Source organism: Gavialis gangeticus, unplaced genomic scaffold (genome assembly GCF_001723915.1).
Source record: "Gavialis gangeticus isolate Ggan-Ray unplaced genomic scaffold, GavGan_comp1, whole genome shotgun sequence".
Lineage (NCBI taxonomy): Eukaryota > Metazoa > Chordata > Crocodylia > Gavialidae > Gavialis > Gavialis gangeticus.
Genome location: NW_017729033.1, coordinates 103,636,676 through 103,648,924, shown reverse-complemented (window position 1 = coordinate 103,648,924; position 12,249 = coordinate 103,636,676). Strand labels below are relative to the sequence as shown.

Below are 12,249 nucleotides of genomic sequence, written 5' to 3'. Positions count from 1 at the left end.
ACGCTCCACGCTCCCGCCCAGCTACAGCTCCACCCCCACCCCCACCCCCACCGCTTCCTTACCTGCTGCCTGGAGCAAGTGGGATGCTAGGGAAGCCAACCAGGTCCCCTGCAGCAGCAGCCCTGCCTGGAAGCTGCTTGCTGGCCAGGCCGGGCCCTTCCGCCTGCAGTAGTGAGAGTGGGGTGCAATAGGGTATGTTAGGGGCATGTGTATACGTGGGTGCCTTGCTCCCACCCCTATGGGCGGAAGAGCTGGGTGGGGTACAATTCATTGGTGGATGATGCAGGCTGGGTGAAAGTGCCTGGCGGGCCAGATCTGGCCTGCAAACTGTATTTTGCCTGCCTCTGATTTATAGAGTAATGACATTGTTTTGAAATGTTGATGTTTGGATATATAATGCCTAATTCAGGAAAGCTCTTAAAAACATGTTCAACTTTCAGTATATACTTGATCCTGCTTGACTTCAGTAGAATCTAAGTAGATGAATAGAGGTGCTCTTCTGGGTCAACTTCTATTGTTGAGTTCATTACCAGGATGATGTTACGCATAATATGATATAATCTTGTACTAATATTATATAATATGCCATATTTCTAATTTTAATTTAATTAAAAAGAAATAACTATGTTGTTGGGATTTATAAAATCCAGATAAATCATGCAAATTGAGACTAATAAAAGCTCTTCAATAAATAATACCTCACTACATACAGCAAATCTGTCATGATGGAAATTCAGCAACTGCATCAAAAAGGGATTTTGATACAAAACACACCGGCAGCTGAGACCATTGCTGGAATATTTTAGAGCGGTCAGGTCCAGTGTGAGTGGCAGAAACCCTTTTTAGGAAACGTGGCATTGGTTTTGTAATTTAAAATTAACCATCAGTTTTTTCACTTAACTGCTGAGTCCTGTATTTGAGTTTCTGTTTCTATTTTAAGGGAGAGGTCCAAGCACCTGTGATGGTCTGTGCTCACTTCTGATTTCATCAGCTCTTTCAGGTCAAACACAGCCACAATGAACTCAGGATTCAGCAGTTAAGTGAAGTGGGAAGCAGATGTATACATTTGTAAATGTATTTGCAAAGGTGAGCTTGACAGCTTAAGATGTGTCCTTTGCAACATAAGTGTCCTTTGAGATACAAAGACTTCAAAGCCCTTTCCATTTCATCTCCTCCATTTGCAGGCAAACACTTTCTTATCTACTGCTTTTTCACAGTGAGAATGTCTGGCTTTGACTTTTGCTTGTGGTTAAGAGACTTCAGAAATGCTTTGAGGAATGGAATGGTAACTTCATAATGCGTCATCACCCTAAGACAGTGGTACTCAACTTCTCCAGTCCTAAGGTTCAAGTGGGTGGCACAGGATCAGTCTGCAGGCTGGATCCTGTGTGCTGGATCTGGCCACAATGCAACCTGGTACACAAGGTCATGTCATCTGGAGCTTGAGGCTCCCTCCAGGTGTGGAAATTTGGTAACAGGGGAGCAGTGTCAGCATTAATTGCCATGGTTCTGAGAGCAACTAGTGATTAGGTACTCCCCCACCAGCACATTTCAAGACCCATGGGAAGCCCTAGGGGCCAGAAGACATGGCTTTGTGGGCCAGCAGTTGAGGAGCACTTCCCTAAGATCTTGATCTCCCAACCCACAGTTGGATACATCTGACTTGAACCTCACTTCAGCTGATGGCAGGGAAAGCCATTGCCCAGGTATCCCTCTTTTGGGTGTGTAACCATCCCAGTGACCCCAATATCAGCGAAGTCCTTCAGCAAAAAGATGGAAGTTAGAACCTCTGCTTCCAAAGCCTAATAGCACCAACAATTTGGAGGGTTTTTTTTCTGTTTATCATCATAAAGGACTTAGACGCACTTTTTTCTAGTAAACTTGATAACCTGGGATCCTGGTTCTTTTTTTAAAGCTTTGTTTTTTACAAGTGTAGGATTTTTCAGTCACTCATGGCCAGTGACCAGTCTGCTCTCATAGATGCAAATTCAAACTGCAACCATGAAAGGTTGTGGTTTGCACAGTTTGAGCTTATGAATACTTGAAAAGCACATGAGGGAAAGGAGGCAGGGAATATTAAATTTAAGGTTGCAAGAAAAGCCTGAAGTCATGTGAATAAATGCACTATGTAACAAAGCTTTTTAGATCACATTTTATTTTCTCGGCTGCTTCATTTACTTTTGCTCTCTTGGGGGTGTCTTAACTTTTCAGTTACTACGTAAATGGCCGAACTGCTACCAGAAAGGATTTCTTGAGCCCTGAAGTGCTGGATACCTTTATTACAGCAATAAACAATGTTTTTCAGGTACAGCGTTTTGTTACAATGTCCTCACACTTAGATCCAATACTGAGTGTAGATTAGAATAGGATAAACTAGCAGTTAATTTAAGCAATCTAAGAGATTGTTCTCATTGTAAATAATGTAACAAATATTAACAATGCTAACAACATCTGATCCTGCGGAAAATATTTTAATGGAAGGAGAATCATCATTTTACCATAAGGCTAGAGAGAGTATACACTACAGAAATGAAAACAGATGGATTTGCCCATGCCGTCACAGCCTCAGAGATGGAATTTCTGGGTGGATTCTGTCATTTTTACATGAAGTAGTATCTCATTTACTATGTATTCCTGCTGACTTCAGTAGGATGGCATGCAGAGTAAGGTGCCACATAGCATGAGTAAGGACATTTTTATGTACCGTTTTCTGCAACTGGTCACCAGATCTTCCCTGGAGCTGTGCTTTATTCAACCTGAGGTTGCTAGGAAAAACCTCTGAAATTCATACAACTTACCCAGAGACCTGATTTGATCTGATTCATTTAGGGAGACCCGTGGGTTTACTTATTTACTTTTCTTTATCCTAACAATATGACATTCTCTAGATTGTTGATGGAACTGTTCCTGGCAAAAAAGTTTGGTTAGGAGAAACAAGTTCAGCCTATGGAGGTGGAGCACCCAGACTGTCTAATACGTATGTTGCTGGCTTTATGTAAGTAGAACAGCGTGCATTTATTCTTTTCCAAGGTGGTTCTGGGAGACCTGGTTACAGCTCTACCTTTAAAGGCATATCAGCAACATTCTTCCTGACTAAGTAGGAATGGGTGCTGGTTTCTCTGAAGCCCAGTAACATTCATGCATTTACAGATCTAAGTTCATTGCTCTTAAGCCATCTATTTCCCATGGCCTAAAGCTGTTACTCCAAAATGCATCTGTGAGATTTAAGCATAAATGATAGCCAAATATACAGTATTCTGTAACTTCTGGCTAGAAAAATAGGTTTTTCAGGCTTCTGAATAGGTAAAAAAGCAGGGCTAAGTAAGTGCAGTCCATAGAGGATGGCATGGCCTTTGTATCTTTCTTTAGAGTAGCTGATTGGGTTTAGAACTGGAAGCATGACCCACAAAAACTATGGTTGCCAGCATCCAATGAAATTGGAGAAGTAATTCTGGTAAAGTCCCAAACTTCAGTTGTAACTTGTGCCCCATCCACTTGTAATGCCAACATAGGATGCAGTTGACAAGTTTGAAAAGACCCGTACAATAAGATTGTTCTTTTTTCTTTCTTTTACCCAGACTAATCTCAAAACAACTAACCATGTTGGTATTTAAATTGTCCCTAACAGATTTCAGAGTTAAAACTTCACTGAAATGACTGGAATACTCAGACCTTTAATTTATCTGTCTGCAAACTCAGAAAGACACCACACTATTGTTTGGTTCATATTATTGAAGGTTATCTTGGCAACCACAACATCTACGGAATTTAATTGTCAAATGAAAGTCAAATGCTAGAATGAAATATAACCTGAGCATCTGATAGTCCACCTCAATATGCCTGTGCTGAACTCAAGATCATATAGTAACTCCTTAGCCCCACCAGTTGCCTTTGTTAATGCAAAAGAAGAAAATAGCTTGGGAGTTCAAGGAAACAGTACAGTTAAACCAGGTAGCTAGTCAGAATCCAATCCAAAATGCTTCTCCAGGGATGCTTCTCCAGTGCCTGATTTTTTTATTTTTTTATTTTGTTGCACAGTGTTTTGTGGGAGTCGGCATTATCTCTTTTCTTATTTCTGCTGTATGCAGAGGTGAAAAAATAATTTAATCTATATAATTTAGTCTAGATCAACAGGTATTGTTCTACATATTTTAGGACTGTTTGCATTAATGTTTAGCTTATCTTTCTCTTCTCCTGCAGGTGGTTGGACAAATTAGGACTGTCAGCCAAATTGGGAATTGATGTGGTGATGAGACAGGTATTCTTTGGAGCAGGAACCTATCACCTGGTGGATCAGAATTTTGAACCCTTGCCTGTGAGTATACAATAACATTAGTTTGACAACAACTTCATATATGTATATTTACGTGCTGGTTAAAGCTGATGTACAGGCAGAGGTCAGCTATTATAACAACCTGGCAAGAGCTGCAAATTCTGAAAGGTATTCACAAACGTGTATCCTTCTGTCTAAAATCAATTAAGTTCGGAGTATGGGTCAAATGCGCTATAGCAAAGCAACCTCTAGCAAAAAATGTTGAGAGAGTCTTTGAGCCTAAGCAGTAGAGATGAGCCTGAGAGAAATCTGATCAGGGTCCAAACTTTCCAGACTCATGAGGATTTTGTTTAGTGTTTTTAGTTTGGGTATTTTTTGAGTGAGTGATTTTTTTTTTCCAAAAGTTGTGATGAGACACCACTGTTTAGCTCTTTTAACTATGAGCTAACAACATAATATTATTTAAGTACAAAGCAAGCATTTTATCACAGCTAAAACCAATGTACTTTTTTCTTTCCTATATCACAAAGAGAACACGTGTTATTTGGAACAGTGTTTTGTTTCGATGAAAGGTTTTCTGCATTGTAGCTTCTGTTAGCTCTGTCTAAATAAGCAGCTACACTTAGGTGAGGGAATAACACTTCCCTGACTTTTTCTTCCCTTTTCTCCACATGTGGTCCCCACCCAAGCTGTGGCTATTACAGATTCCAGGAAACAGGGCTGATACAGCAAATAGTGTCTCTAGCTACAGTGCTGTTCTTTGTGTTCTCATCAGAGTGGCAAGGCTGCAGGTGGAGGAGGAGTTTCCTTAATCTGAAATAAAAGTCATCAAAATGAAAAGCCACTGCTTGTTCCTGGGTACAAAAAACATTAACAAAAAATAACAGTCTTCACAAGTGCTGTCAAGGCTGCTGAACCCCATGTGAGACCAAACCATTGGATTTTGGAGTGTAGCCAGAGTGCTTTTTACAAGTTCGAGAGCTGCAGAATTGGAACTGGCAAGTGGGCTATGGAAGCAGTGGGAAATGTATACAACCATAAGCAAACCCATCTCTCTGGTCTTGCTGGTGAGTTGCCCAGCAGAGCAGTGAAGCTTGTCCATGTCCTTTGCTCTGAAAATCAGACAGTGTCCAGGGTCCAGCAGAAATATGAAAATAAAGACAGTTTCTAGGACAGCTAGAAGCTTTTTAGCTTTGATGTGGTCCTCATATGTGTAGTTATGGTCAAGGAAATGACACTGCAAAAAAATGAAACTTATCAGCTCTGCATTGTTTTCCAAGCCATATCTAGTAAGTTGAACCAAAGACCAGGTTTTTCCTGTTGCTAGCACTGCAGTGCTCTCTTGTGGCAGACAGAAAGTTGAACTCATCAATAAAAAACTGAGTGTAAAAAGAACAGTTCAACAATATAAAGACACGGTTATGGTCTTGCCTGTTTTTTGCCTTAGTGTAATTGCCGTGATTTCTGTGAGGTTGCTCTGGGCTACAAAACTGTGCACCTTCAGGATAGAATCCCTGATATTTATTGAAAGGCCACTTTAGCAGTGAAGAATGTAAATGGTTAAAGCTGTTTTAAAGGCTTAAGTATTGCCAGGCACAAGTGGAGCCAAACATCAGTTGTTTCTTTCCAGTGCTGAGGACAGCTCAACCCATATCAATTTCAGTAGAAGCTCAAGGTGCTTAGTGCCTTGTAGAAAGTACCCAGCATTTTTCAGAATCAAATCCTCCATCTCCCTCTTGAACAGCTTTGTATCCCCTTCTCACAAGCACAGTGACTCTAAACACACTATATGAATGCATTCATTTTACAGTTCAGGGTTAGAATTTGCTTCTCTTTCCCATTTTCTGTGAATTGAACAAATTGTACATGAAAGATCCAATTTTAATCTCTTATCAGGTGATAAAAGGCAAACATGAGAGTATCATAAAAGTGGAATTCATATTTTAGGGGCAGTGAAAGTTGTTGGTGCTTACCGAGAAACCCTTCAGCCCAGGGAGTGCACTCAGCCTTCTAGCTTTTTTACTTGGATTCACTTTTAAGCAGACACAGCCTGTATCATTACGTTCTTCTTTATCTACCATTGCATCAGTGGGTGCGGCTGCACTTGTTTGAAAGGACTGGCAGTATTTGCATTTTAGAGTGTTCACATTCCAGTAATTTGATGGGGATGGCACACTCACTGCACTGTCACTGTAGCCAGCATACAGCAACTCAGAAGTGTGCTTTGGGGCTAAACTGCATTTTCAGCCTGAGACTTCACACCCAGCAGGGCTCAACATTCAGTATTTGACAGCGAATCCTGTATACCTGAATATAACAAATTATAAGGTGATAAAGGGGGAAATGGATATGATCATCCATGCTTGTTTGTACTTGTTTCATGCAAATCGGGCACAGCCCTTGGGGTCTTAGCTGATTTTCAGGCTCAGATTTTGAATGTTAAAGAAAATGGTATCATTTCACAAGAGCACCTCAGGGTATTATTTTACTCTGATCTTGACAGCTAATTTGACAGATTGGATTTTTTTTTTGTGCAACACAGGATTACTGGCTTTCCCTGCTATACAAGAAGCTGGTTGGCACCAAAGTGCTGCATGTTGGCCTGAAGGGGGCAGACCAGAAGAAGCTTCGGGTGTACCTTCATTGCACAAACAACCACCAGTAAGCATTTAAACACAACACCCAGGACAAAGGACTACCTGGAAAGCAAAGGCCCCATTGCAGTACAAGCCCATGGGAAACCATGAAAACATGGCAATAGCCCACAATAGGCTTTGCAATAGGTTACAAATGTTCTGCATTCACACAGTGTAACATGGAGATTTGTGAGGGAAATTTTTAAAACATTAGAGACTTTCTGAAGAAATGTTAAAATGAGCAGGCCATGTGAATTGCTATCCAAAATTACCTACGAAAGGAAGGATTGGTTTGTGGTAAAAAACAATGGGTGACCTGGGTTTGTTTTTTGCCCTGCAATAATCTCCCTGAATGGCCTTAGGAAACTACCAAATCTCTCCGTTCCTCAGTCCCCAATTTTTAGAATGGGAACATTTCTTTCCTTCCAGCCCTGGCCTGTCTTGTCTGTAGAATCTTCCTCAGTATGAGAAAGGAGACATGCATTAGTACAGCGCCTTGCACAGTGGGGCTCTAGTGGCAGGGGAAGCCTGTAGGTGTTAAAAATGGTAATGATGCCACCCACCATTGGATCCTTCTACAGTGTTCTCCCTTTTTTCTCCCTGCCATCCATCACATTTCCTCAGCAGCCTAGGCAAGGAGCTGGCTCTGCAGACAGACCTGCTGATTCAGTTGCTCCCTCCCTCTGGTGCTGAGGGAACAGAATCTGCCCAGTTAGGGAGGAACCTTCTTCACAATTCTGTAACTTCACTTTAAGAGCTGGTCATAAATATGCCCTTTCTATTACCTTTCAGCCCCAAGTACAAAGAAGGAGATGTTACACTGTTTGTTTTAAACCTCTACAATGTCACAAAGCGCTTGCAGCTACCTTATTACTTATCTAATAAACACATAGATGAATACCTTTTACTACCTCATGGGAAAGATAACATATTTTCAAGGTAAGAAGACATCATTTTCTGTTGTTGTAAAAAGTACCCCAACTCACAAGTAGGTGGCCTGTAACCAGGTCTCTATGAGTCTCTAAATACAAAGCATAAATAATCCAACAACCTCTCTCTTTACAGATCTATTCAGTTGAATGGTCATGTCTTAAGGATGGTGGATGATAAAACACTGCCAACACTTAACGAGAAACCCCTCAGTCCAGGAAGCATGCTCAGCCTTCCAGCTTTTTCATACGGGTTTTATGTCATAAAGAATGCCAAAGCTACTGCTTGCATTTAAATGTTACGCACACACTCCCAGGGGGTTTATAATAGCAGTGTGGCTAGAATTAAGGTTTGATAGTAAGGAGCTGGCAAGATTCTGGCAATCTTGATGCAAATCCGTTGGTGGCAACAGTACAACCTGAGGGAGGAGAAGGCATAACTTTAAACTGTGTATGGTGTGTGCATGGAATATGTTTATGTTGAGCCTCAAGAACTTTTTTTCCTGGGAGAAGAGGTTGATTTTTCCTTCTCTTTGTCTCTAAGAGGTACATTTACAACCATTCTTTCATTCTGTATGCCTCTCCCACAAGAGTTACCTTGCATCTGCAGATCTGCCAGCCAGAGACTTAAAAGGTCCCTCATCTTCTAGTTCTTATAAATATGTAAGCACAATTTTTATAGCAGCACTGTTTTTTCCCTTACAAAAGATGGGGTTAGTGTGTTTCTGATTATACCTCAATGTCTTCATTGTGTGGTTTCTTCAATGCCTACAGAATGTGACAAAGCAGGAGGCAATTGTGGGGACTGTGAATTATGAGCTCTGATCATTGTGATCTCTGATTAGTTGATAGTCATGTAGGGAGCAAAGAGAGGAGAAAACATGCTCCATGGCAAAATAAGGAAAAGTTTTATATGAAGAAGGGGATGGAAGCAGAGTTGGGGAGAATGCAGAAAATGAGAAAGAAGGAAATTAGGTCCACTAAAAGCATAGCTAAAGGGACAGGGGAAGAGGCATACTCCTTTCCCCTTATTTGATTCCTGGCATAACTCAGATCATCTGAAATTGGGTGAAAATGACTGTTGCCCACTGATTTCCACTGAGTTATGGCAAACTACATCAGCTGGGGCTCTAGTCCTGATTATTCAGAACATAATCAAAGCTCCTGAATAAACTTGTCATCTCGTCAACATACTCAATACTCAGTATCAGTTTTAAAGACACTTCATCTCACAGAGAGAGAAAAGAATCCCCCAACATAGTACAGTCTTTTCCAGTATCCTAATGACTGCTAGTGCCTGACTGAGTGCTCATTAAGGTTATGGACACAGCAAGAATGAAAAGCTGTATCCATTTTAGCCTGTACTCATTTTTCAGGCTTAAAAAACCCATAATCTTTCTGTAACTCCATCAGAAAAAAGGGTCTCCTGTATGAAGGTCCCTGATGTCACTGAGTTATGATCGGTTTGGCAGTCCCTGTTTTTTGTCCTTGAAGAGGAAGAGGAATAGACAGTCTGATCCAAAGCCCAAAATCAGTGGAAAAACTTTGGTGAGGGACCAGGCTCAGAATAACTACATAGCATTCCATGGCCCTAGGAGAAAGGTGGTTTCTCCCAAACAGACCCATGAGCCAGCTTCATATTACAAAATTCAGGAAACCAATACAGATTCTTTGGGCCAGCAGAAGTGAATTGCAGCTGGACCCTTCTTTTCTTGGCAAACTTTCACAGCCATTTTTTTTCTCATTTCAATCTATTTTTCTTTATACCCACAACTTTCACCTCTGCACAATTCCTATCCACAAGAACTACTTATTCCTTCATAAATAAATGCAAATAATCTCAAATCTGTGAAGTACCTGAAGACACAACTGCTGTCTCTGATAAACTTGTATTTGTACCTATATGACATCCACTTATTTGTGCTTATTTTGAAGTGCATTGGGGAAAAGTACCACATAGCTCTATTTTGTTTTTCAGAATTTGAAAGGACACTATTGAGTAGATAAGGCACCAAATCTGGGTATTGTTTTTTAGAACTTTAAAACATACAATTTAAAGATATTTATTTATAAAGTATCATTTAAAATTTTCAGGGAAAACAGATGATTTGTGTTTAATTTTTTTCACAGCAATGTTTTCAACCACAAAATTGCAGAATTGTGCTAATACACACATATGAGGAAGTAAAATGGGCTATAAATCAAATGACAAATCTCTTTTCATTATTCAAGTTTAATTGCTGAAGTAAGTAGACAGCGTAAGTGACTGATGACAACTAAATTAGATCAGTAAATTTCTTAATTTTAAAAACTAAAGAGTTGAAACTAAGTGATTCAATTTGGTTTTAGCCTGATTGTCTTTTTAAACTGTTTTTTAAAAAGCCAAGACAGTCAACACTGTTTTTAATATTTGTATGTGACTTTTTATATTTGCACATTTTTAATAAAGCAATTTATATTACAGTTTGGTAATTCCATTTTTAAGTGACTTGTTTTTAGCATATGGTCAGTCATGAGAGGAACCTGACAGTTGAATTTCTTCCTTTCCATTTAGGCTATATCAAGCAGTCTTTCTATGATTTCCTATGAGTGCCTGGTAGACAAAACCTTGAATGATGCAACATTTTCTGATTATATTTTTTTGTGAAACATGACAAGACACTACTTTACAAACACTTATCTTACCATTTAAATCACAAGGGATATAATATTATAGAGGCAAAGATTGTGGGAAGGCGTTAAAAGGAATTAATAATTTAAAGACTTATTTCCCATATCTTCAAAAAATGAGCCATGGTGACAGTTTGGGTTTATTTCCTCATGTAACTACCATTATGGACCAATAACTGGTGATATTTAGAACCTGGATAATGCTTTTCAACTTGAAAATACAAACGTGTTACTATATGTTATAAGTTGGCTTGGTGGGATTCAATTTTTATTGGTAAACATTTATAAATGTTGATCTCACCTCATACTCACAGACCAATGAAAAAATGTTTTCAGGTCTCCTTTTGGAAGGCTGCATAACTCAAAGCAAAAAGTTTTTATGCACAGCATTAGTTTATGTATATAAAACCACAAAGGTCTATTTACACTAGAATTGATAAGAGTTTGGCCATGAATTTAAACTGCAGCCCAAGCAGGCTTTAGTCACATATACAGTAATCTCTTCCTCTTATTAACTGTAACCTTCAACAAGCCTTTAATACTGTTGAATAGTCAAGACTATAAGGTGCATTTTTTATTAGATACACTAATGCTTCTGCATGATGAATCATACAGTAATGGGACTTATCCTCAGATCAATCTGAAGAAAAATAATCTGTTATATCTGTGTCTATAAAGCTATTTCTATATCTATAGATGCCGATGTAGATGGAGCTCAATAAAATATTGGAACTCCTCCTGTAATATCTCTTTTACATAATATTAAGTTGTAATTAAGCTTGTGATTGAAGAATTTATTCCAATTTGCTACACCTGGAGTTTCACTATATCAAATTTCAGTAACTGTGGATTCCACAAATTGTTCGATTGCACCTCTCTTGGTAAATTTTTCTGTTTGTCCAGTTTTTCCTATTAGGCTAGCTTTCATGGATTAAAGTTAATTGTGTTCAATTTTTGTGAAGTCTGGTGTGCTGGAAAGGGAGGAAAGCTGTGTCATAAAATGCCAGTGACCCTCCTTATGACTGGTGTCAGGAGTACATGCCTTGGCCCTCTCCTACCTGACATCCTATTGTGCTGACCTTAAGTTAAGTAAGAAGTTTCCTTTTATTACCTAAGGCAGCACATGAAACACCTGCACAGCCAGTCCTTGAGCCCAGCCCATTTGTGCATGGAAATAAGGGAAGAACATTTATAAAACATGCTTTCTATGTGGGAGCTGCCCTTGACCGTCCGGAATATATTAGTCTGTCCTCTGACAGAGGTGGGGCACCAAGAGCACATAACTCCAGTGGTCCAGAGTCTGCACTGATAGAAGTTGTTCTCAGTAGTCCCATTGAGGCACACCAGATCCCAAGCCTAGACATCTTCTGCAAGTGCTATAAGACCTTGTTTGGGAAGATGTTTAGAAACCCAAGCTAAGTTGGGAGAATGTTTAATGAGTTTTAGAGTTGTGTCTATTTTAATACTCTACCTACTTTTACAGGTAATTTTTTCCTCTTATTTTAAGCTGACCTGAGCCTTTGTCCAGGCTAAAACAAATATAATTGTTCAGAATATAATGTCCATCTCTTCAGAGGAAAAGCAGTAGTGATGGTCAAGTGGCTACCTTACCAGGGCTAAGTACAGATGGTCCAAAAGCCCAAGGCTGAATCAATCCAATCTTCACAGGTTTTTCTAAACTGTCTAGATTGAACCGATAATGAAGTGAACTGCCCTGCACTTTTGAAACCAGGAAGGCAGC

At 39.7% G+C, this 12,249-nt stretch overlaps 1 protein-coding gene across 1 annotated transcript in view; it reads left to right on the top strand.

The window, feature by feature from the left end:
* Positions 1-10,310, top strand: part of HPSE (heparanase) — a 43,406-nt gene extending 33,096 nt beyond the window's left edge. Inside the window, exons 8-13 of the mRNA XM_019525882.1 lie at positions 2,212-2,305; positions 2,889-2,995; positions 4,201-4,315; positions 6,816-6,934; positions 7,702-7,848; positions 7,975-10,310. Of these exons, the coding sequence (XP_019381427.1) occupies positions 2,212-2,305; positions 2,889-2,995; positions 4,201-4,315; positions 6,816-6,934; positions 7,702-7,848; positions 7,975-8,134 (742 nt within the window). The 3' untranslated portion in view covers positions 8,135-10,310. The remainder of the gene's footprint in view (positions 1-2,211; positions 2,306-2,888; positions 2,996-4,200; positions 4,316-6,815; positions 6,935-7,701; positions 7,849-7,974) is intronic.
* Positions 10,311-12,249: the final 1,939 nt, after the last annotated feature.